Genomic DNA, 25,318 nt, shown 5'->3' on the forward strand with positions numbered 1-25,318 from the left:
CAATGCCATTGAACATCAAGGGGCGATGATTGGATTCTCTCTTGTTGGAGGTGGTCATTGCCTGACACTTGTGTGGCATGAATGTTACTTGCCACTTGTCAGTCCAAGCCTGGACATTGTCTAGGTCTTGCTGCATTTGGACACGGACTGCTTCAGTACCTGAGGAGTCGTGAATGGTGCTGAACATTGTGCAACCATCAGCGAACATCCCACTTCTGACCTTATGATGGAAGGAAGGTCGCTGATGATGCAGCTGAAGATGGTTGGGCCGAAGATACTACCCTGAGAAACTACTGTGGTGATGTCCTGGAGATGAGATGATTTGACCTCCAACAACCACAACCATCTTCCTTTGTGCTAGGTATGACTCTAACCAGCAGGGAGTTTTCCCCCTGATACCCATTGACTCCAGTTTTGCTAGAGCTCCTTGATGCCACACACAGTCAAACACAGCCTTGATGTCAAGGGCAGTCACTGTTATCTCACCTCTGGAGTTCAGCTCCTTTGTTCATGTTTGAACCAAAGCTGTAATGAGGTCAGGAGCTGAGTGGTCCTGACAGAACCCAAACTGGGCATCAGTGAGCAAGTGCCGCTTAATAGCACTGTTGATGGTCCCTTCCATTACTTCATGATGATGGAGAGTAGACTGATGGGGTGGTAGTTTGCCGAGTTGGATTTGTTCTGGGTTTTTTTTTGTGTGTGTGTGTGTATCGTTCATACCTAGGCAATTTTCCATATAGCCGGGTAGATGCCAGTAACTGTACTGGAACAGCTTGTGTAATCATCAGCGAGCATCCCCACTTTTGACCTTATGATGGGAGGAAGGACATTGATGAAGCAGCTGAAGGTTGTTAGGCCTAGGATTTGAGATGGTGGTTTTCATGTAAAAGAAGTTAGACTCATTCTTGAGAGCTATCGCATACTGCTAATGGGTAATATAAAACTATTTTTTGTAGGTGGCACACTTTGATTAATTTTAGTTTCTAATTTTAAAAATCTCTGTAGGTGACACGGCAAGTGGCACAATGTAAATGTGCAAAACGCTTTCAGGTGGAGCAGATTGGAGAAAACAAGTACAGAGTAAGTTAAATAATTTATTTCCAAGTTTAAAAGAAACATTCATTTTTTGTGCATTTTAAAGCAAAAATAAAAATCCAATTCTTCTGTTCTATAAAGTATAAATGTTCATTAAAAAAATTAAAATAGCAATTTTTTATTATACTTGGGGTGAACCTAATAGAGGAAGTAACATGTAATCTACTTGATTTTAAAAGTTTATATTTTAAATGGGCTAATGTTAATGGTGGGTCATGGTTACTTGTTTGAAACTTTGGATCATTAACACTATAAATGAATGAAGTTATATATGTGTGGTATGGATTCTGTGTATTCTCTAAAGTAATCCAGCTGTGGTAAATGCACACATTTAATGTGTAGATGATTAAACAGATGTCATCTGTTCAGCCATAGAACATATCAACAAACTTTCTAAAGCTTTAAGATCTGCTGCTAAACAATTGAATAATTCTCATCATCTCTGCTGCTTGTCATTATTAAGTACAGCATTGTGTCTCCATACAGGATTTGGAAGTGTTCTGTTTAAATGTAACTGCTATTAATTTTAATAAATAACGAGATAATCAATCTTAAGTTACCAGGTAAAGTATTTTTCAGAGTAAAAATGGCTCATTGACAGCTGAGCTCCTGTGAGGTGCACCAGCTTGAAAACTTTTGAAGACTTGGTCAAATTATTGCCTTAACTGAAGAGACACTTGAGGGTTCAAAACTAGACATATGCTGCAGATAGGTTTTTGTTGGACAAAGCCATGGTCGTCTTACTCTTTGTGAAGGAATGTGTAGGAGATGCAGAGACCAGACAATAAAATTCAGACAAGGAGACAATTGTTGCTGTGCTATCAGGACAGATTATTCAGCAACAGAAGTTATATTTTATAAACAAAAGCACCTGATATCCTGATTCGGATGGTTCTTGCTTCCTTCTGACTCGTGGCTCGTGACCCTTTTCCTCTTTTCTCTCCCTATGTCTTCTGTGTGCTTAACTTCCAAGTTCCTTATTTGTATCCCCTGTAGCCTGTGTTGTTGTGTTCTGATCTTGTTATCTGTCTGTGAATGCTTAGATTAACTCATCAATTGTGATCACGACCCATGGTCACGAGTCATAGTCATGACCCAAATAGCATACCCTTAATACACAAATAATTCTTCCATGCATGTGGTTCTGTTTAACTCAAGCCATGCAGACAATACTTCTTCAGATATCAAAAATTAGCCCTATATCTGCCAGGAACTCAAACTACAAAATGCACATAAAAAGGAATTCATAACGCACAGTATAGAAAATGTATTAAAAAGATACAGAAAATATAAAAAGATTTACATTTTCTACACACCTTGATTACATTGTTAATGATTTTAATATAAGCATATTGGGTAATTCTTCAGTTGGCATAACTATCCCAAAGAACTGTAGCACATAATTAGCTAAATTATTGAAGACTAACAGATGTTGGGGATTGTGTTACAAACTATGAGCAATCACGGTTTAGAAGTTTACACATATCCAACTGTTTAGATTATGCCGCACTTTGAACACAATCAGTCATTTTTTTTTATAATTGCATGTTCTTTTGCAATTGAAGAACTTTCCTATTTCATTTTCCATTGGAGTTTGTGTATTTCATTATCTGATATCAATATTGCATGTTCTTCATAATTCTGCCTGTTTGGAATTTGGCAAACAATTTCATCCCATGACCAAGGGAGAAAGATTTTATAAGACAGCATCTTTCAGAGTAAGATGCTATAAAATTAATAACCTAATTATGTAAAGAGAAATGTTTTACTGAAGTACAGTATCTCAAATCCAGCTATCTGAATAGACATTTTTTAAGAGGGCCATGTAAGAACACTCCATGGAGACAAGTGCATAATTTAAAGTTGAATAATTTAAGCATTCAGCCCCCAAAATATTGTATTATTCTGCTAGTTTTAGTTAAATAATTAACTAAGAAAGCAAAATTCCAAATGTGCCCTCTGACCAGCAGTAGAATGAAGAACAAAACACTTCATTCGGTATCACACTTCTGTCGCTTCCCCAGCTCCGAATGGTCGGAGTGACCCTTGACCCGACCCAACCCAACCCAGCACACCCAACCTGAACCTTAGTCACAACATGGTGCCACTCTCACTATTAGTGCCCTGCTGCAGATATCGCTGATGAAAGAAAGTACTGCTGATAGTTTCCTCTTACTGACAGGTAAGCAGCACCTGTAACCACCTATGGAAACTATATCTTACATGACCTTTAGAATGAAAAGTAGCAACATGGCAGAGGGAAATAGCCAGACTCTAGGACCAAACAAGACTCATGAGGGAGGGCTAAGCAGATAGGAGCAGGCATGTTGCAATATGCATGAGGCTGAAGCCAACCATCACCATGGCTCCAAAAACTGGCACAAACTTGAAGCTGCTGGTTTTGATACTCCATTTGTATTACTTTATTGATTTACTAATGTTTATTAGTAGAAAACTATACTGTTTATACCAAGCTTATAACTTCTATAACATTGTGCTGAATCTAAATCTGAGTGGTCAATAAACAGTGAAAAATAAACCCACTAACCCACATAACAACATAAACTGCAATATCACTGTCTGTAAATGACTTGTATATTTTTCTCAATTTTCCCCACTCTCCTTCCTCCCCATATGAAGTGTTGACTCCTTGGATATGTTTCCACGGGTACTTTTTCCCCCAACACTTACTGTAGCAGCTATTTTTCATATGTGAGTTTCAACAGTGAGTGATGGTAGACCAATCCTTTAAAGGATGGCAGCATAGCTGAGCTGCACTTGTAGACCATATGCGTGTCTTCCAGAAGTGGGTCACTGGATAGCAGTAAGAAGCAGGAAAGATTGACACTCTTCCCTTCATAAGCCACAGGTGCTAAGGCCAATGCCCCCCATACCAGCAGTAATTAGCACAAACTGGATATCACACCTGGCACTTGTATCAGTTTGATGGCTGAGCTGGTTCAAAGTTTCTTTAACCTTAATTAGACATAACATATTTGCTGAAAGTTTTGAACTTTTATTGTAATCTTTTTAGCTTTACTGTTAAATTATCTCCTATAGTAGATACAGTAGGGATACTTGTTAGTGTACAAACTATGACAGAAGTTGCAGCCAACAAGGAGAGATGTATACTGGATCACTTACGGTGCTGTAGATGTTACTGAAGCAGCTTTTCCGTGGTGAAGAGGTCTTAGTGTGTGTGGTCAACTTTGGTATCTTCTAACAGCACCATCTTTACACAATGGTAAGCTTAGCCAGCCAGCATGCTTTGAAGTTAATAATTCTCAAAGATATTGAACATTCTGTACTAATCAATAGCTAAGATTTTATCAACACGGAAGAGTTTAGCAACACGTACAAGATTTATTAGTTGGTGGTTTAAGGGCCCATTTACATTGCAGACTTGAAATTACAGAGCTAAACCAGGGGTGTGAACCCAGAGTCAGAGAACTACCTAATTCCAAAGTGAAGTCAAGAAAAACTCCCTGGAGGGGAGGCAGTGTCAAACTAGATTTGCAAAGTTTTAGTGATGCGTTATATCCCTCTGAACACTTCGCAAACTACCTGCTCTTAATTTAGAGAGCAGCAAATTTCCCATTTCTGCACCCTTAAACATTTGCATTTCTGATTTTTGAGAGAGAATCCTGTGCATGTTTGTTCATGTTCAAGTTGCAGCCATGGAGGACTTGAGCAACATGACTAGGGTTCTCCCTGACTGGACTGAGACCAGCAGCTGCAATGTAAATACATTCCACTGGCCAAAAATATTTTGTTGTTTTTATATTGATTGTACAGTATGCTGAAGGACCATGAGAAGAAGAAAAAAATAAAATCATTGTCAACCACATGAGAAGTAACTGGTTTTCAGCTTGTTCACTCAAGAATGGCACAGTTTAATGAATATGGAAAACTTCTTTCAAAGCAGTTTCAAAGCGAGAACCACTCATTCAAAACAGATTAAAGACTTCAATTGTAATATATGCAGCCAAGCTATTCTAGAGGCAGCAACTTGATTTGGTAAAAATTAGTGTACAAAGTTGAAGCTGAGAAGTGGGTATGGATTTAGTCATTTGTGTCGCTATAAGTCTAATAAATTGGGTACTGTATTCTGTTGTATACTGGTGTGTATCCCATTGCAATGGAATTTTACTTTTGAATGTGCTTACCACATTTCTAAATGTCTTCTCTCTCTTTCTTCATATTCTCTTGCTGGATGTAGTTCTTCCTTGGAAATCAGGTACAGTGCACTCAGTGTGCTAAGAAATATATGACATATGTGTGCTGTGAATGTCCACTTTGATCTGCATGTAAATGGTTCTTTCTGTCTTCCACAGAGCACCTAGAAAAATTCTGTCAACTGTTCCAAACATACATAGGCAGAATGTGTAAAAAGAAAACAAAATCCTAGTGATTACTTATGAAATATATCTAAGAAGTAAAAATATTAAACATGCAGATAATGTCAGTAACAGAACTATTAGTGCAAAGATTTTCTTTGTGCCAAAAATTTGCATGCTGACCAATACTTCAGTATACCTTTTGTATTCACCATTTAAACAAAATACTGAAGCAACCTGTTTGGTGTTTCTGATTCCTCTATGTAGAAACCTTTGACAATATTTTAAGAATTGTTAACGGGGTGAAGAAACAAACATTGTATTTTTCATGTTAAACATTTGCATTAAACAGTAGCATCAATACTTACGGAGCAAGGAAATTGGTGAAGCTGGGCTAATAACAGCTCGACATTTCAGACAGTTGAGAGAATTTTCACATGCTCTCTTAGTTTTAACCTACAAGAGATCTGGTACATTACCACGTCGTGGTTGATCTATTTGTGGAGGTATTCCCAGGAACTTGTTGACTGACTAATAAATTAAATGCAGTCTGCTCTGTATGCATGAAGTTTTGAGGGCAGGTCAATTAGAAGGTCGGGTGTAATTTAAGATTACTGGATTGATTTTATAAAATCTTTCTGATTCTATAAACTGAATCTTCATGTATATAAAATGAACTATATCACACAGTGTTTGGTTTAGTTTTGAGGGGCTGCATCTTTTGGCATGTACAACACAACTACATGGGCATTTCAGATCATATAAAATTTTACTATAGGACTAAAGTACTGAGTATTCAGCATTTTGAATTTGAAATGCATGTCATTTATGGAGGGGTTTCAAAATGTTGAATTCCAAAATTTTATAACATTGCAACAGTGAATATTTGTATCTGTCTGAACTCAGTCCTTGGGGTGCACTACAGGAACCTTTGTGTGATATCACTGTATTTATACTATTAGAGGCAATGACTGTATTCATAAACACTGTGTGATATTTATTAAGGGAATTTCTTGCTACCAGATTTATTCAGTATGATTAATAATGCAAGAAATCCCATGGCTGGTATTGATTTGGCTAAAATTAAAATATACTGCATTAAATGTTGAGAAGTCTCCAATTGTCTACATTTATTGTAGACAATAGGATTGTAGGAATAGTAAATTAGCAGGCTAATGCTGTTTAAGTCTAGTGGCACACTTTACCCTGAGACAGATTTCCTGCCAACACACTAATCAACTTGATAGCATAACACCAACTTGCATGCCCTTTTATAAGTTATAGGGGTGTGACAGTTATACCTGCATGCACATATTATTACCCTAAGCTCAACGGGTAATGAATTCTGTCCCCATCCCCCACCGACCCCCAAAATATCACACTTAGTCATTTCTGTGATAACTCTTGCATGGTTTAGATTTGGATCTGTTCATTTACATTCTGTGGCATTTACCCTATTTGTTTCTGAATTTAATTTTCTGATCATTAATTTATGTACACTGTTCCTAAGGAACACCAGGCAATAATAATAAGTTTGCCTTCTCTAAGGACGTATTTGAAGTCTGCAAGTAGGAAGTAGCCCATGATTATTTTAAATAACTGTTGCACCTCTACTCATCATGTTACTGTGCTGAGAGTTCTGTTTTGGGGCGAATGGTTTTCATTATACAGCAGTCAATCATAGAGATCCATGGGTCTTCTCCAATTCCTTATGGTTTGATGAATATTTATGGAATAACATATTGAAAATGAGTGATTATTGAAATTCTTTCATGCCTGCGAAAGGCTACCAATTCATTAGCCTAATAAGAGTAAGTTGGTTACTTCAGTTATTTTTGTGACAAATGAAAGAATGTCAGTAATCGTTTATTCTCCATGAGCTATTGATTTTATTATATGGGCTATTTGTAAAATAAATATTTAAAAATCATGCAATTATCATGTAATTTTTGAAAGCATTTGGAGCTGCCCTTTGAAGATTAAATTTGAGTAGTATATGCACAGACAAAATCCTTTGCCAGTTGTCAATGGCCTTGCTTCATGCAATGTGTTCTGGGACAAGAAGATTATATCCAGCTTAGATTCAGCACCCTTGAAATTAAACCTCTAAAAAACTTTGCCACATAACCAAAACTGTTATTTGTATGAGCCAAAATCCTGTGCAAGGTATTATAATGCAGTGGATGAAGGAGACGTAGTGTCATCACAAATGGCGGTAAAAATGCAGGGTTGTAAGTTTATTACTGCAGACCACAGCGACACGAAAACCAACGTACATGACAGAGGACTGTATTTGTAAGTAACTTGCAGGAATAGTATAGATTTGTTATTGAAAGGTTCACGATGCATCACATTACCATTGAACACCCCTTGCTACTACATATATGAAGTCATATTTTATTCTGGTAGGTACTGAGAGTCATTCGTGCCCATATAATAAAAGTTGATTATCTAGCCCTTTCAGTACCACAGATATGTCGTGTTGCAAAGCTTATTTTGGGCTGCATTGAAGGCAGCAAGTAAAACTTGCTGCCTTTTTAATTTATCAAATCCATAAGATGATAAACATGCATGAAACGCACGGTGACACCTTATAAAATCTGTCATAATGGCACTCGCATGAAATGAATGGCTGGTAAATTGATTAAATGGATTAAACCAGCATTGTACAATATAACTGAATGAAACAGGTGAAATTGTATCTTTGTATAACTCAATTGCAATTAATGCCGAAATTAACCCTTTAAGAAGGATATACTTATCAAAGTAGAGAAAATTTAACATTTTGAGTTCTATAACTTAGAAGCCTCTAAACCAACCTGCAAATTTTGTAGGGTATTTTTTCAGTTGTTCAATATTATGAAGGATGAAAACATAAAAATGTATGCGGTCAAAATATGAAAAAAAATTTTTAAAAATTCACCACAAAGTACAACTGCTGGTTTAAATCATTAACATACGTTTGGGTTAACCCTAAATTTGGTATAATGGGATGTTTAGTTCATCGCTGATTTTCAGATGCCACAAGTCAAAAGTTTCCCAATGACCAATCTGAGGAAGAGTTTTCCCCCCTTTAATAATGTGTGGAGGTGAGATTCCATCTCAAGATTCTAATCTTATTTTTGTAGTTACACCTTCAAATATTACGATGGTGACTGATAATTTTCCTCATTCTGCAATCCCTGTGGAAGGCCTGGCGTGTGTTTGGCTATTCCTTGCACTCCAAGGTTGAGATTAGGAACCCTAGTTTGGAGGATTACAGACATGGATCACCACGCCATAGGTTATATTGAGGCTTCAATGATTTTGTCATTGCACTGTCCAACTTATTTTTAAAACTGCTTTAGCTTTCTGAATTAAGGTCTGGCATTGGGGCAGTTATTGAATAGAAATCTGTGAGCACAAGAAATAAGTAAATTGCTTTAACCCACTGCCAACCTACTAAGTAGTCAGATGGGGTAGCATTGACAGAAGGTTGAAAATAGCGCATCCCCTTGATTAGCAAAAGGAGAGGGGAAAGAATATACAACGGGTGGAAATTACTTCAGTTGGCCAATGGGAAGCTGAGAAGTGGCAGTAAAAACCAAAGTGCTGGAGAAACTCAGGTTTCATGGCATCTCTGGAGAGAGAAACAGAGTTAACACTTTGAGTCAAATATAACTCTCCTTCAGAACTGGAGTTACAGCGGTTCTGAAAAAGAGTCATAATCAACTCAAAATGTTAACTCTGTTTCTCTCCACAGATGCTGCCAGACTTGCTGAGTATTTCCAGCAGTTCCTGTTCTTATTTCAGCTTTCAAGAATCCACAGTATGTTACTTTTATTTGAGAAGTGGCAATTACTGGTGTTCAAAATTAAGTTGCATTTTTTTCATCCTATAGTTTGGGGATTCTCAGCAGTTACGCCTGGTGCGTATTCTGCGAAGTACCGTAATGGTCCGCGTTGGAGGAGGCTGGATGGCATTGGATGAATTCTTAGTGAAAAATGACCCCTGCAGAGGTAAGATCGAATGATAGTGGATGTTCATACCTTTATCTTCTCTACCATTGCCAATAGTTCTTGAACCATTCTGCCTTTGTGGGGCGTGTTATTTATTTAATGTATGGTACACCAATGTGCAATACAGTTTATAGGTAAGGTGGTAAACATTTATTATGAAATGAAGAAGGTACTAGGAATGCACTTTAATGCTTTGAGCTCAGATTTGAAATGCTTTTACACAGTTGCCCCTTTGAAAACAAGCTGTAATTGTTTGATTGCAATCCCGAAATTCATTTTATTATATCCTTGCCTATTTTGGATAGGAAAGGCATTCACTCTTATTGATGGATACCTTAGGAAAATATAACCTCTGTTTTGTGAAATCAGTTTTACAAATAGTTTCTTGCTGGTGTCATTTAGTAAGCAGTATTGAGAATTGTATAATAATATGATGACGTTTCACCCAAGTACCAGGATATAATAAAAGCCACAAAAACATATTTATACTAGCTTTGAAATTTCCCTATAATCATCAACAATTTAATTTTGCAAAACTTACAATAGTGACTTCCACATGGTGAAATTAAAGTAGAGGTGGTACAATTAATGCATAAATGGATGTGAAATACAACACACAAATGGGTTTGGCAAATTGTGATGAGGACTGTAAAAGATTTCAGGAAGGCATAGACAGGTTAGTGGAATCAAAAGTGCTGGAAAAATTCAGCAGGACTGGCTGCATCTGTGGAGAAAAACAGTTAACATTCTGAGTCCAATATGACTCCTCTTCAGTACAGGTTACTGGAATGAGGATAGATGTGAGGAAAACTGAGAGATATGAGTGTGCACTCAATGGAAAGGCAAGGATGAGGATGGATGAACAGAGAAGTGTAGGCACTCGAATACAAAGTACCCTGAAAGTGAAAATGCAAGTGGATGAATCCATAAAAAAGGCTGACACCTTGCGTTTTATCAAAGGTCAAGAATAAAAGTAAAGCACTAATGATCAATTTATTCAAAATATTTGTTAAGCCCCAGTTATTGTACCCTGCATTTTTAGGTGCCCAACAACAAAAATGTCATCAGAGATAGAAAGTATGTACAAAATTGTTTTGCCAGGATTATCTCTGGAACAAAAAGATAAAAGCAAAGGCACTTTACAGCCTTCCAGAGAGATCATGAACTCTCTCCTCCATCCCCACCCCCTTTCCAATCCCCCCTTTTTTTCCAATAATTTATATAGATTTTTCTTTTCCCACCTATTTCCATTATTTTTAAATGTATTTCCATCCATTGTTTTATCTCTACCTTTTAGCCTTTTTCGATTCCTTCACCCCACCCCACCCCCACTAGGGCTATCTGTACCTTGCTTGTCCTGCTTTCTACCCTTAATTAGCACATTCCTTAGATAATATCACCACCTTCAACACCTCTTTGTCCTTTTGTCTGTGACATCTTTTGGTTATCTCCACCTATCACTGGCTCTACTTGTGTGTGCCCACCCCCCCCCCCCCCCCCGCCTTAAACCAGCTTATATTTCACCTCTCTTCTATTTTTATTTAGTTCTGTTGAAGGGTCATTCGGACTCGAAACGTTAACTGTGTTCCTCTCTGCAGATGCTGCCAGACTTGTTGAGTTTTTCCAGGTATTTTTATCTCTGGAACAATAAGCTATAATTATAGCTATAAGAGAAATGAGATACTATGACTATTTTCACTAGATCAACAAGAGCTATAAGGAGATTTAATAGGGGATTTTTAAAATTAGGGTTTTTAATGGAGTGAATAGATTGTTCTCTGGTTGTAGAATCAATTGCAAGGGAGTCATCAATTGTCACTGAGAGTGAAGAGAAAGATTAGGAAAAAATCCTTTAAACAGCAAGTTGTTGGAGTACAAAGTGTTTTGACCAAAAACATCCCATCTTAAGGGAGGATGAGCTAAATATTTTAAACAGAGGAAGATACAGAGTAGTGTAACGGAAGGGGTGGAGAGCAGGGCAGTGGGATTTACTTTCGATTGCTGTAGCAAAAAATTGGTACACGCATGATGAGCCAATTGGCCTCCTGCACTGTAAATCTATGGTTATTTGGGGTGTACATCCAGATAACTTGGAGATAAAAGAATAAATTCAGAAACACATCATTACTTCAATATTCAAACTAGCTAAAATATTAAAATAAGAAACTGTAAGTTCTGAACTTCTGTTGTCTGACTCTCTAACACTGTTTAAGTTCCTTTTATTTCCTCTGCTAAGGCTCTTATCTGTTTTATCTGTCTGATTGAAGATGATTTTCTACTTGATGCTCTTGCACATACTGCAAATCTGTGTTCCTGCACATGCTTGCAAGACACCAAAGGTATGATAGAAATCATTAGAAGTCCTATCTTTAATTAAAACAAACTTTTCAAAGACCCTGTTTATAAACTTTTTATCAGGGAATTGCCCCTTTGCACCCATCATCCTCTATTGATTATCAGTTACAAAAAAATCTTTTATTTGAATCATTCCCTTAACCCCATATGACCACACTCCGCCAATCTACCTTCTTCAATTGAAAGATCGGGACAGTTGCAGATTTCTCTGCAATTGCTGATAGAGGAATTTCAGATGTTCAAACACATGAGGCTGTGTTCATTGAAGCCAGCCGGTTTCTCATTTCATCAAAAAACCTAGTTGTTTGGAAATGAATATCTTCAAAAAAAATTTTGCACAGTTTTGGTTTAACCAAATTAAGATTTAAATAAAAATTGAGCAGCCAACTCAAACTGCTACATTTGCTTTCCAATTGATGGGCACATGGAAAGGGTCTTTTTAGTGAAGTGAAAGGAACAATTGGCATGTCATTGTCGTTATCAAGCCCACAAATTTGATCTGGTTTGATGAACTTGATGAGCTTGAGTTCAAGACAACCTGGAACTCAAACTTATGACATCTAGATTGTGAAATGAATGGCAACAGTGAGCTACATGCAGAAATGCATCTTCAATTAGGATGGTCATTAGAAAGCATGTAACCTGCAAAGTAAAAATCAAATTCAAATAGTTATATTATGATTTTCTGATAAACTAACACAATGGTTAAAACATTGGTTTTATGCAGCATGCTGCAACTGTCTTTTATACCCCATATATACTTCCATGTTCAACCCTTAACCTTTTGATTCCTAAAACTATTGAAAATTCTTATAATTTCCACAGGGATTGATGCCAATTTAGGCTGCAATAATATCTTATTGTCCACCTGTCAACCATCCCAGCTTATCTTGCTGTGATTATTTTGCTTTGTGTTCCTAATTTATTTTTACTTTCTCTTTGTAACCTCATTAATTTAACCCTTTCTGATTGAACATTTGGAGACTTCCTTCCAAGTTTCCACAAATGCCTCCCCATAACCAACAGTAGAAAGCAACGTCAAGGTCACTGATCCCTCTGTTTAGATTCCCTCCCATGAAGGAAATGCCCCTCAAGAGAAGCATGATTGAGAACAGAGGTTGAAACTGACAGGCTGTCCTATTGATCCATGGCAGAGCACCTAGGAGCTCCAGAGCACTACATTACATAGGTTCTTTTATGTCTTTTTAATTGCTACTTTAAAATCCAAATCTATTTTGGTCAGCATGGGCCAGAAAGGAAGAGAACTTATTGAAGGGAAAATGGTTAAGGTGTTGACATGTGCAAGTCCACTAAGTAAATGATTCTGCTATTCTTTTCCAGTCTGTCTGTCTGGTTGAGTTTCAGATTTTTCTGTCATTTCTTTCTAGTTCATCATCAAGGGAATAAATTGTTACGCTCGGAATCGAATTCTTCGATTTCCAGTCAGTCTCCAATAGGTTGGCAATTCTTCTCTGTCCAGCTCTTTCTATTTTCCTCCTCTTCCTTTTGAATGGCTTTGGCTTTGTTCCTTCAGCCGCATTGATAGACTGACCCTTTGCACACAGTACTACAGCCAGGCTCTCAAAATTCACTACTTTATTGGCTGCCTTTCACTTCAAATGCTATTTTACATAGTCTCAAATCTGAACTCTGACCAAGTAAATACCCAATTTTTATTTGTGTTTTTGATTTAAGACAAGGCAGAAATCAAAAAACTTAAGTTGATCCAATTAAAATTTTCACTATAATGAAGGCTTGAAATGCTAGATGACAAAACTTAAGAAGAAACAGGAATAAAAGTCCAGCGGAGCTTTTACCCAAAAGATAATGGCATTGTGGAATATCTTACCAGAGAAGACCATGGGTCTAAGAGATAATTACAAAACCTAGAGCAAGAAGTGGTTTGGTCAGAAAGCTGACCTATCAAAGAGATAGACTTCCTTTGTACTCTCAATATTTATTTACATAGAAACTTCTAAATCTTGGCCAAGTTCAGATATAGTAATGAAGAGCACTTAACACTCTAACCACCTGAATCAAACAGAGCCAGTACTGAACATAATTGGATGGCTTACATTGCCCTGACATTCTTGTCCTGTATTGTATTTCCAGATTCAGATGTGCTTATTTTTTTAATAGATTGACTCTAATATATGTCACAAGCTTGGTCACAAGAAAAGAGCACCCTGAAACAATTTTTATTTTTATTTTTTTCAAATTACCACAAAAAGAGAAATTACTATTAAAAGCATTCTGCCTATTTAGTATATTGCCAAATAACATGATCTAGTGCAATTTCTTTCACCTATAAATAATTGTTAGAGCCAAAAAAAAAATGTGTTGCCTCAACATTCCTGTTTCAGTCTGTCTCTATAATTCTTTCCAAATAACAACCTTCTCCCTATCCACACCTAACCAAAGTAAACTCGGTGTCCTGTTTCTGATGGGGAAATAACTTGGACAGTGAGTGATACTATTTTACAGTGAGTGATATACTTTTTGCTCCCAGTCCCAATCATAAGACTGAGGTATCTTTAGCCGAAAGATGCAAGATACGAAATAAAGTATGGATTGGTTGTTAATTGGTTCAAGTTGATTCATGGAGCCAGGCTGTACTGTGTGCTGTGTCAATTGCACTAATCCCAAATTGCATGTAAACTGCTCACTAACTGCTCTACGTTTTTTCCCTTTCACTGAAATAGTCCAAAACTGTAATGATACACTTATCTACTTTAAATGAAGCGGATACAGGATAACCTTAACTAGCTTTTTTTTCATGCAGCTATATAACTTCTATATTAGGTTATTCTTCAAACCTTCTGTGAATATTTCATGGTCCAGATGAGTGACCAAAGATTGAGCTCTTTAATATTTATGATGAGACTGTTTCCCTTTAATGGCATTTAATAACAGCCTAACACAGATATAATGAGTTTTTAGGGGATGAATAAAGCTGGAGTAAAGCAAAGCATTTTCAAGTAAGAGTGGCCACCTCTTTTAATGACCGGTTCAGATAAATAACAATGTTATGGAAGGATGAGAAGGAAATTAAAAGAATTTACAGCATATGGGGTAAATATGTTAGCCAGGATTTTGCAGTTGTAATGATGCCGAAACTCCAGTGTGCACCATCGTTACAACTGTGTAACTGATGGTGACTTCTGGCGTCTGCATGTGCAGTTAAATGAGGAAATCCCAAAACTGCTGTCAGTGGTTTCCTGCTCTTCCACAGGGTGCACCATTGAAGTCCTTTCAGGTGGAAATCCAATTAGAAATCATTGAATTAACATGAACCTTTACTTTTTATGCTGATTTTATTGGAATACCAAGTTATAATTACTGCTGAACAACCTCGCTGGCCCTGTAAAGCTAACTTTATATCTGTGGAATGTCAAACTTCTCCATTCCTTGACAAAACATTCATAAATTTTTTTTTTTTAAATTGCTCAATCAAAGCCAACTTGCCAACCAATCAACACCTTTTTTCTCCTGTAGTATAAGTTGTTGTAGTTGTTTGAAATTTTTGTTGTCCCGATGAATGCAAGATGAAAAGCTTTAGCAGCATGTCTCTCTTTTCAGCAATATTTAAATAAAATTATAAATTATTTAAATAAAAATTATTCTATTTAAAGTTTGACATTTCAGATCCCAGCTTAATCCTATGTGTATGTCCGAATCTTTACTCTGCTTTCTGCAAGATTAATTTAAAAGAGGGGACAAAACCTGTTTTCACTTCCTGGTTGCCACCTGTGAGAATTCTTCAGTGTGATTGGCTGCTCAGCTTGCTTGATGACATCACTGTTGCTGGATGCCAGAGGTTCCCTATAGCTGGTGCCAGAATGAAATTAACATTGGGAAAGATGAAATCTCTTTCACGGAGGTCACTAGATCCTTGTGAGCAGCTTTCTGCAAGGTCAGCAGTAATCGCCATCTTTTTGCTGCTGAGTGCAAATCCAGGCCAATTAAAACAATACCCAGAATTTTATTGAATAACTCCCCTTGCATGAATGGATTAGTGTAGTGCATTCCATTTGCAATCAAGAGGTACCCAGGTATATGTGTAAGACTGAAAGTATTTTACAAAGTCTGCAACTAGTTGCATTGCCTTAATCCCAGTTCTTGTGATCCTTTATTACTGTTGCCAAATTATGTTACTTGCATTGTATTTTCCCCTACCTCAGGAACTGAAATATTTTCTTTTGTTTCAAATCAAACGTTGCAGGTGCCTGCTCAAAAAGAAAGTATATAACGTCAGGAGAGTTCTTTTGAAACAACCTATGTTTGCTAAAAATGAATTTTGACTTAGATGTAGTTTAACATCATCACTTTGCACCTTTAAAAACTGTTTAGTTTCCTTTTCTAAAATCCTCTATGATCTTGAAACCAATTGGTACTGGTGACTGTTAGATTTGGAAGAATGAAGTAAAGGAAGAAATCAGCTCCAACTGTTGCCAAACGCTTGACCTCACCCATTTTGTGTTTCACCAATTTCCAATCAGTCTGCTAAGGTGACCACAGGGTAACACAAAATCTCATTTCGGGTGCTAGTGAAACTACCTCCTCTACATTAGCTTAACATAGGTATTTTTCTTTCCCCTAAGCACTGTTATCACTGTTAACAGAAAAGTCCATGGCTCAGTAATGCACCCTACCAATGGAGGATTAGTATCCTTTGAGCAGAAAATCACTTGCCTGTGCAAAGATGCATATTTTTTTAAAGTACAAAATAATTTATTTATTGAGCATTGTTTAAGTAATTCATTTGGATTGCATTGCGAATTCATCCATTGATACCTTGTCTTCCTCTGTATATCGCACTCCTTCCCTTTGATGTGTTGTGTGTACACATGGTCTTCTAAATGGAATGCATTGAAATTTCCTCACTCAGCTCCTGGGATTCTGTTGTTAATCTGTACATTGCAAAGTCCATTACTGCCACTTCCATTTCTGTTTGATCAGATTCTGATATTCACTTTTTCTATCCAGTTTATCAAAAGATTTTTGAAATTTTGGTGATAAATGTTTGTTACACTTTGTATTTTGTTCTTTGTCATCTTAGTTTAATCAAATTCTCTATTACTCAAGTTCTTTATCATTTGCACGTTAATATGTAGACGCAAGAACCACTGATCCAAAGCCATTGGTTTTGTAATTGAACCTGCTCATTAGCATCCATTTAAGCTGGATCCATGCCATTGCTACATTTAACATTTTTATCATAAAACATCATATGTAAAATTTTCCCAAGAAATTATTGGCAACTCCCAACTCCTAGCCTTTTGGACTTCTGTCCCTGTTTTTAGATGCTATTTGACTGTACTAATTATACCCTAGTACCATCCTGACCAAACCTTAAGTTCTACAGTAAAATGAATCATGACTTTTCAATAACCTATGTATTTATGTTAAATATCATTAATTTTGCTATTTTGTTATAATCTGAAATGATTTTTTTCTGTAACATGTGACATACAGAAAAATTATTTCACTCATAGTTTGATTTTAGATTTCATTTGTGTATGCAGATCAAGTGGCAGAGCACTATTGCAGTTGTAGATTCTAGCTTTCATTATAACCTAAATTGTTCATTTTTAAAGTAATTTTCATAGCTGTTTTTAAATTTAAAATATTGATGTGGTTAGCTTAATTCAATCATCTGATAAAACTGAGCTAAAAGTAGATTGGATGCATACATCACTGTTGATGTGAAGGGACTTTAGATCTATCTAAAAAAAATCCTGTCTTTAATACAAGTTTTGAAAGAGATTTTCATGATATTCTTGTTCGCACTCTTTTGAAGAAAGCTTGATTCCTCAGAGATGAGATGGGACCATACCAATTCTATTAATCCATTTGAAAAGACTGCAGAATGGTAACCCAGGGCCTAATATCTTTTTCTAGACCTTAAATATAATTGCAGTAATCAGGCTCCCAATTTGTCTCACTGGAGAGTGTACTTAAGAAGTGTATACGTTACTGGTTTATCCCTATCTCACATTCTTCCCTCCAGCTGAGAAGGTTGTTCAATCCAGGCTGTGAACATCTCTTGAATTATCATAATATTGCTTTGTGATCAGATGAGAGAAGTGCATGTAGCATGGCAAGAATGACAGTGTCAGGCTGGCCTTCCACCTGTCCATTTCCTTTCAAATTAAGACTCCTCTTACAAATCATTCACCCATTATCTAATCCAATAACTGAATAAATTGGAAAATCTCTAGCAATTGATTTTAATCATAAGCCTATGACTGACTTGCTAGGAACCCAGAGAAGTAGTAACAAGACTGTGTATTTGACTGTCTTAAATTTAAGAATATAAATTACATTATCTGCCTTAATTCATAAAGATATGTTGTTAAAATCCATTGCTTTGAAAAGCAAACTTAATAAAAAGCTTTGCATGATCAACAGTTTAATCACAGTTTATATCCACTAATTTTGTAACAATTCTTCCATTTTTAATATGGTATGTCATGTAAGTTGTTGATTTCATGGATATCTGTTTTGAATGGACTTGTTTGGTTCCCTTCCCTGAAAGTGCTGCGTAAAATTCAGTATCAATGTTCTATCCTCTTTTTCCCTTCAGCAAGAGGACGAACCAATTTGGAACTGCGGGAGAAGTTTATTCTGCCAGAAGGAGCCTCTCAGGGTATGGCTGCCTTCAGGATGAAGGGACGCAAATCAAAGCCTTCTTCCAGGGCTGCATCTCCAACCCGATCAAGCTCCAGTGCCAGCCACAGTAACCACAGTTGCACCTCCATGCCATCATCACCTGCAACTCCAGCCAGTGGAAGCAGGGTAAGCTTTTTTTTTGTATTTCTATTATGTTTTAACATTAACACTTCAATTTTAGTTGGAGAGATCCAAAAGCTGACTGCTGTCCAAAATCTCAATTGGATGAAATTTTAATATCAATGTATTATTTATATACTCGCTGTATTTTTAAGTAAGAATGTGATATCATTTTAGTACAGTCACTACTGCTGCAGACAATGTCGTGGGAGAATTAGAGATGGGTATAAATTGTGCTATGATATTCATGCAATGGTGTAATAACTTTTAATGAGATCCACAAAGCAGAGGAAATTTCTTTTTTTTACAGAACCCATAAAACTGAAACCTTTTTTCAGTGCTTTGTGGAGTACTTATATAGATATTATAATTAGTATAGCATGATGCTTTTGTCATTCATGTAACAACTAGAGGATCCCCTAAGGCTTTATAATGCTGAATCAAACCTAGCAGGACATCAGACTTACCAGTTTGTCTTTAAGTTAAAACTGCACGGAGAAGGGAAAATATGCAGAAGACATTAAAGTCAATAATGAAAATGGCACTTGACATCTTAATATATTCACTTCTCTTTTTCTACCATCAGTTCATGATAACTTGATGTAACTTTTTAAAACTATGAACAGTTGGTTGATCACTAGACGGCAGAGAAGACGCATTGTTGGAATATTCACTCATTAATCTTAAATTGCTTCAAAGCAAGACATTGAAACAGGAAACAAATCTCGATGTTGTCATAACGGAGTCATCTATTGTTGTATGCAATTTAAGATATCATAGCTAATAGCCCACTTCAATAAACAAGGAAAATAAGAGCACTATCTGCTCAGGACAACAAAATCCTTCCTTTGTCTTTCTGTAAAACAATTGAAAGTGTTGTTCAGTACTAATACTCATTATTCAGAAGAGCAGCTTATGTGTCTATCATATCAGTATTCAATCCCATACCATTTTATTCTGTTGCACTTATTTTTAAATGATGATGTCACCCTTACACTGGACAAGAATGATTGTTTGGTACAGCAAGATGTCAGCAGAGCCAGGGAAAATCCAAGCCTGAACTGCAGCTGTCTGAATCCACATTCTGGATTCCTCCCCTCTATTTTATCCAGTGCAATTTTTGTTTCTTTTTGAACCACAACATTCATGAAATTTTTTTTTGGTAAATTAGACACTACACTTCCCTTATCTAACAAACAATTAAATTTACCCAATTAGGACTTGTACAAAATTGTGCAATTAATGCAGAGACTCAAAAATATGGCTGGTGCTTTTACTTAATTCTTGTTTGAAGGGAAGAGGAGGGACAGGAGCTTTTGGTAAATTAATATTTTTGAATAAATGAACAACCTTGTGTTTGATCTTATTTTACCATTATAAAAAAAGAGTTTCTTGTTCAGTATTTTACAAGGGTGCATTGTCCTTGAAATTTGTGAATTTGTTTACATTATAGCTTATTGGGTTTCAGTTGTTATAGTTTTCAATTTACCTTTGTTTATTATTTACATTCTTTACCATTTCATTGTTTGACGTTAATTTTCTGTTAACATTTGCCCTATCCCTTCCTGTTCTCTTTTACCCATCCTTTTAAACCCTTTTTCTTTCACCATCCATTGTCCATTTTGTTTTTAATCTGCTCCTCCTTCTTCCTACCCTCCTTTCCACCTCACAGACTTCCCAGACCTTCACACGTTGTTATGACAAACCTTGGTTGACAAACAGTAAAGCTTCTACTCCCACTAAGTGCCTAGACTCCCATGTGTTCCAGATCCCAAGCATTGAGGTACAGTATAAAACATAAAGAGCTAATAGCAAGAGACAATTGACATTTTACAGAGCAGTGGTCAGTGAGTGGCACTTGTTCCCCAGTTAAACCTAAATTCAGTTTGGTGGTTTACTTTCAAGAAGTACTTTTTAAATTACTTATTATTTGAAAATCCACTTTTTAAATTACTTATTATTTGAAAATTAATAGTATTTTGTTCAAATAGGTTTTCTCTAAATTCTAGTGCTGGGTATTAGAATTAGAAAAAATACCATGTAATGTTTTTACTGAACAAGAGCTAGGAATAACATGTTTGTGGATAAACTATCTATTAAACTCTATACCTCTGGGGGAAAAAGACAGTTGCACACTTTTTTGAGTAGTAATTTTTCAATAAAACTAAAAGCCAAATTTGGTTAAGAAAATAGCTATTCTTTGGTGTAATCTTTATCTCATTCAGTTTTATAGTATTATTTAAGCAAAGTTAACCAACCCTCGATTCTTATTTCCAGATGTAGTTTTTTTTTAAAATGTATATGAAAGGAAATTGTGCTTCTTACTCCACCCATCATAGTCACTCCTCTCCCTCTCTGTGCCATAGATTTTTTTCTTTAAAGAATAAAACATGAAAAATGTGTAACAAATAGTGGCTGTTAATGCTTGTGACCATCACCAGTTACACTGCTAACATTGGAACATCTCAGTATATGATTCTTAATTCCTTTATCATTTGTGGGCAATAATTAATCTTGATTACCCGAGTAGATTTTCTATTCCAGAATTACTCCAACTACATTGCCATTTAAATTTAAAATCTTTCATTATAAATAGAATTATTTGCATTTGGTAAATAGATGCTCAGCAGATTCTTGGTACTGGAGATGCAGCAGGTACCTTAAAAATTACATGGTTGGCTTCCTGACTGGACAGCTGTGAATTTGAGGTTTGCTAACAAGAATATCCCTAATACAGTCCTAATGCTGTGAATCATTTGTAGTCTCATTTTCATTGACCTTTGTGGGGAAGAAGGAAGTGTCCCATCTCACGCTACTAAAACACACTTCCTGTTGGATGATCAAGGAGTAGCACTGGCAGTGCTCTTGAAGAGCTCCCTGCCTGCACAGCTCAATCCTCACAGCTGAGGAAATTGCAAGGGAGCAGATAGAAGTCAAAGGACTCATCCAGGATAATTGGAGAGTATGGAAAATAGAACTATCAAAGCAGAGTTGGAGACGACTGCCTGTCTTGGTGGAGTTACTGAAATTTAAGTGTGAATGCATTCTCTGAAGTCTGATAATTTTTTTTAAACCTACCACCAACTTCTAATAGGGAGCAGGTTCACTGACATTATACCATTGCTCTGTCACAGACTCCGCTTTTACCATGTTTGTTCGTCATGTTCCACAAGCTCTGTGCTTCACATCCATTAACAGATAATACATGTGACAATTGAAAGGCTTTATCTCCAGAATAGTTCAGTATGTCAGGGTCTTTTCCTGACTTGATATTTTCTGAAATATGTTCACTAATTCACACTGCAGAGCAATCAGACTGAATTATATTTCTCAGGTTGGGGTACAGAAGTAATTGTGGTATTTTCCACACCTACTTAGGATATACAAAAGTTCCCCATGGATTCATCATCACAATTACATTGATTTTTATGCTCTCATGGTTTATATCAACATGTCTATATTTTGATGAAATTAGCAATTGAACAGCCCAATTAATGGAATGTCTCTGCCTGCAATTTGTTTCCTTGTAACTCTGCTCTCATTAATCTGTAAAATTTCAATGTGATTGCTCTTCAGGATAGACTTGTGTGCCAGAACTTGTATCACAATCTAGAACTTTGTGTTGTGTATGTTTCTGCTGGTTACTCGTGTAGCACTTATAATTCTTTAATTACCAAATTTCGACACGGCTTTACATTCATGATTGTGACCTGTGTGACTACATATTTATATAGTGGTTTTATTACACCCTCGTAACATCCCAAAGTGTTTAAAAGCTAGGGAGTGAGTTACTATGTCCTATAATAGATAATGGCCAGTTAACCTGTTTTGGTGGTGACAGTTGAGGGATAAATACTGAAAGAACATTAGAGAATTCACTGCTCCTCCTCAAATAGTTCCATGGGTCATTTTGGGTGAACGGAACCTCAGATGAGCACCTCATCTGAAAGACAATGCAGCATTCCCTCAGTACTGTATGGAAGTCATCTTAGATTGTGTCTATGATTGAGTCATGGAAGGGGGCTTGAACCCCTAACCTTCTAACCTAGAAGTCAAACTGACACTTCATGGGTTGTAATGTTTTTTTTAAATCTCAGTAGACAACCCAATATGATGGAACAGTCGGTGTAAAATGACCCCAACAAAGAGCACAACAAAATTTGCTCTTTGGAACTAATGTTGACTTTGCATTATGTTAGGTGTTGAAAGTTCTAGTTTGAGTATAAATTGTGTTTTTGTGTCTTAAGTGTTCTCTCTGGTTTATGATCTTGTTGCTTAGTGAGTGGGTAAGCTTTTAAATTAAAACTTTGTATAAATTTTCATGATTTATTTTTATCATTTTGGACAAGAGCTTTTGAACATGCCAGTAAGGTCTCGTAGCTCAGGGTAAAAGTTCATGTGGTGCGGTACTTGACTAGGGAAACCAGCAGCATCCCAAGTTCAATCTTTTTTAATTCATTCGTGAGATGTCGACATCATTGGCTAGGCCAGCATTTATTGCCCATTCCTAATTGCCCTTGACAGAGTGGTGGTGAGCTGCCTTCTTGAACCACTGCAGTCCATGTGATGTAGGTACACCCACAGAGTTATAAGGGAGGGAGTTCCAGGATTTTGACACAGTGAAAGAATGGCGACATATTTCCAAGTCCGGATGGTGAGTAGCTTGGAGGGTAACCTCCAGGTGGTGGTGTTCCATGTATCTGCTGCCCTTGCCTTTCTAGATGGTAGAGGTCATGGGTTTGGAAAGTGCTGTCTAAGGAGCCTTGGTGAGTTCCTGTAGTGCACCTTGTAGATGGTACACACTGCTGCCATTGTTTGTCAGTGGTGGAGGGAGTGAATGTTTGTGGATGGGGTTTCAATCAAGCCGGCTGCTTTGTCCTGGATGGTGTCAAGCTTCTTGAGTATTGTTGGAGCTGCACTCATCCAGGCAAGTGGAGAGTATTCTATCTTGTCTTGTAGATGGTGGACAAGCTTTGGGGAGTCGGGAGATGAGTCATTTGCTGCAGAATTCCTAGCCTCTGACCTGCTCTTGCAACCACAGTATCTATATGGCTGGTCCAGTTCAGTTTCTGGTCAGTGGCAACCTCAAGAATGTTGATAGTGGGGTTTCAGCAATGGTAATGCCATTGAATGTCATGGGGTGATGGTTAGATTCTCTCTTGTTGGAGATAGTCATTGCCTGACACTTGTGTGGCACAAATGTTACTTGCCACTTGTCAGCCCAAGCCTGGATATTGTCCAGGTCCTGCTGCTTTTGGACATGGACGGCTTCAGTATCTGAGGAGTTGCAAATGCTGCTGAGCATTGTGCAATCATCAGCGAACATCCCCACTTCTGACCTTGTGATGGAAGGAAGGTCATTGATAAAGCAGCTGAAGATGGTTGGGCCTTGGACACTACCCTAAGGAACTCCTGCAGTGATGTCCTGGAGTTGAGATGATTGACCTCCAACAACCATAACCACCTTCCTTTGTGCTAGGTATGACTTCAACCAGCGGAGAGTTTTCTCCTTGATTCCCATTGACTCCAGTTTTGCTAGGGCTCCTTGATGCCACACTTGGTCAAATGCTGACTGAATGTCATACCTCACCTCTGGAGTACAGCTGTTTTGTCCATGTTTGAACCAAGGCTATAATGAGGTCAGGAGCTGAATGGCCCTGGCAGAACCCACACTGAGCGTCAGCGAGCAAGTTATTGCTAAGCAAGTGATGCTTGATAGCACCGTTGATGACTCCTTGTATCACTTTACTGATGATTGACAATAGACTAATTGGGCGGCACTTAGCCAGGTTGGATTTGTCCTGTTTTTTGTGGACAGGATATACCTGGGCAGTTTTCCACATAGCCGGGTAGATGCCAGTATTGTAGCTGTACTGGAACAGCTTGGCAAGTTCTGGAGCACAAGTCCTCAGCACTCTTGCTGTAATATTGTCAGAGCCCATTGCCTTTGCAGTATCCAGTGCCTTCAATCGTTTCTTGATATCACGTGGAATGAATCAAATTGGCTGAAGACTGGCATCTGTGATGCTAGGCACCTCCAGAGGAGCCAAGATGGATCATTGACTCAGCTCTTCTGGCTGAAGATTGTTGCAAATGCTTCAGCATTATCTTTTACACGATATGCTGGGCTCCTCCATCATTGAGGATGGGGATATTTGTGGAGTTTCCTCCTCCAGTGAGTTGTTTAATTGTCCACCACCATTTGCGACTGGATGTGGCAGGACTTGCAGAGCTTAGATCTGATTGTTGGTTGTGGAATCACTTAGCTCTGTCTATAACTTCCTGCTTATGCTGTTTGGCACACAAGTAGTCCTGTGTTGTAGCTTCGCCAGATTGACACTTCATTTTTAGGTATGCCTGGTGCTGCTCCTGGCATGCCCTCCTGCACTCATCATTGAACAGGGTTGATCCCCTGGTTTGGTGATAATGGTAGAGTGGGGGATATGCTGGACCATGAGGTTACAGATTGTGGTTGAGTACAATTCTGCTGCTGATGGCCCACAGTGCCTCATGGTTGCCCAGTCTTGAATTGCTAGACCTGTTCAAAATCTCTCCCATTTAGCACGGTGGTAGTGCCACACAACACAATAGGAGGGTATCCTCAATGTGAAGACGGGACTTCGTCTCCACAAGGACTGTATGATTATCACTCCTGCAAATGCTGTCATGGACAGATGTATCTGTGGCAGGCAGGTTAGTGAGGATGAGATCAAATAAGTTTTTCCCTCTTGTTGGTTCGCT

The 25,318-nt window shown here is 37.4% G+C and overlaps 1 protein-coding gene across 4 annotated transcripts in view; it reads left to right on the plus strand.

Annotated features, from left to right (window-relative positions):
* LOC144695942 (microtubule-actin cross-linking factor 1-like) overlaps positions 1–25,318 on the plus strand; it is a 554,471-nt gene that overhangs the window by 522,789 nt on the left and 6,364 nt on the right. For 3 of the 4 annotated variants that reach the window (XM_078567039.1, XM_078567037.1, XM_078567040.1), the window contains 6 exons: positions 1,006–1,080; positions 5,315–5,332; positions 9,313–9,430; positions 13,174–13,242; positions 18,372–18,583; positions 20,250–20,360. In XM_078567039.1, coding sequence (XP_078423165.1) covers positions 1,006–1,080; positions 5,315–5,332; positions 9,313–9,430; positions 13,174–13,242; positions 18,372–18,583; positions 20,250–20,360 — 603 coding nt within the window. The remainder of the gene's footprint in view (positions 1–1,005; positions 1,081–5,314; positions 5,333–9,312; positions 9,431–13,173; positions 13,243–18,371; positions 18,584–20,249; positions 20,361–25,318) is intronic. The other variant, XM_078567041.1, reaches the window with a different exon arrangement.

Source organism: Cetorhinus maximus, chromosome 21 (genome assembly GCF_964194155.1).
Source record: "Cetorhinus maximus chromosome 21, sCetMax3.hap1.1, whole genome shotgun sequence".
Lineage (NCBI taxonomy): Eukaryota > Metazoa > Chordata > Chondrichthyes > Lamniformes > Cetorhinidae > Cetorhinus > Cetorhinus maximus.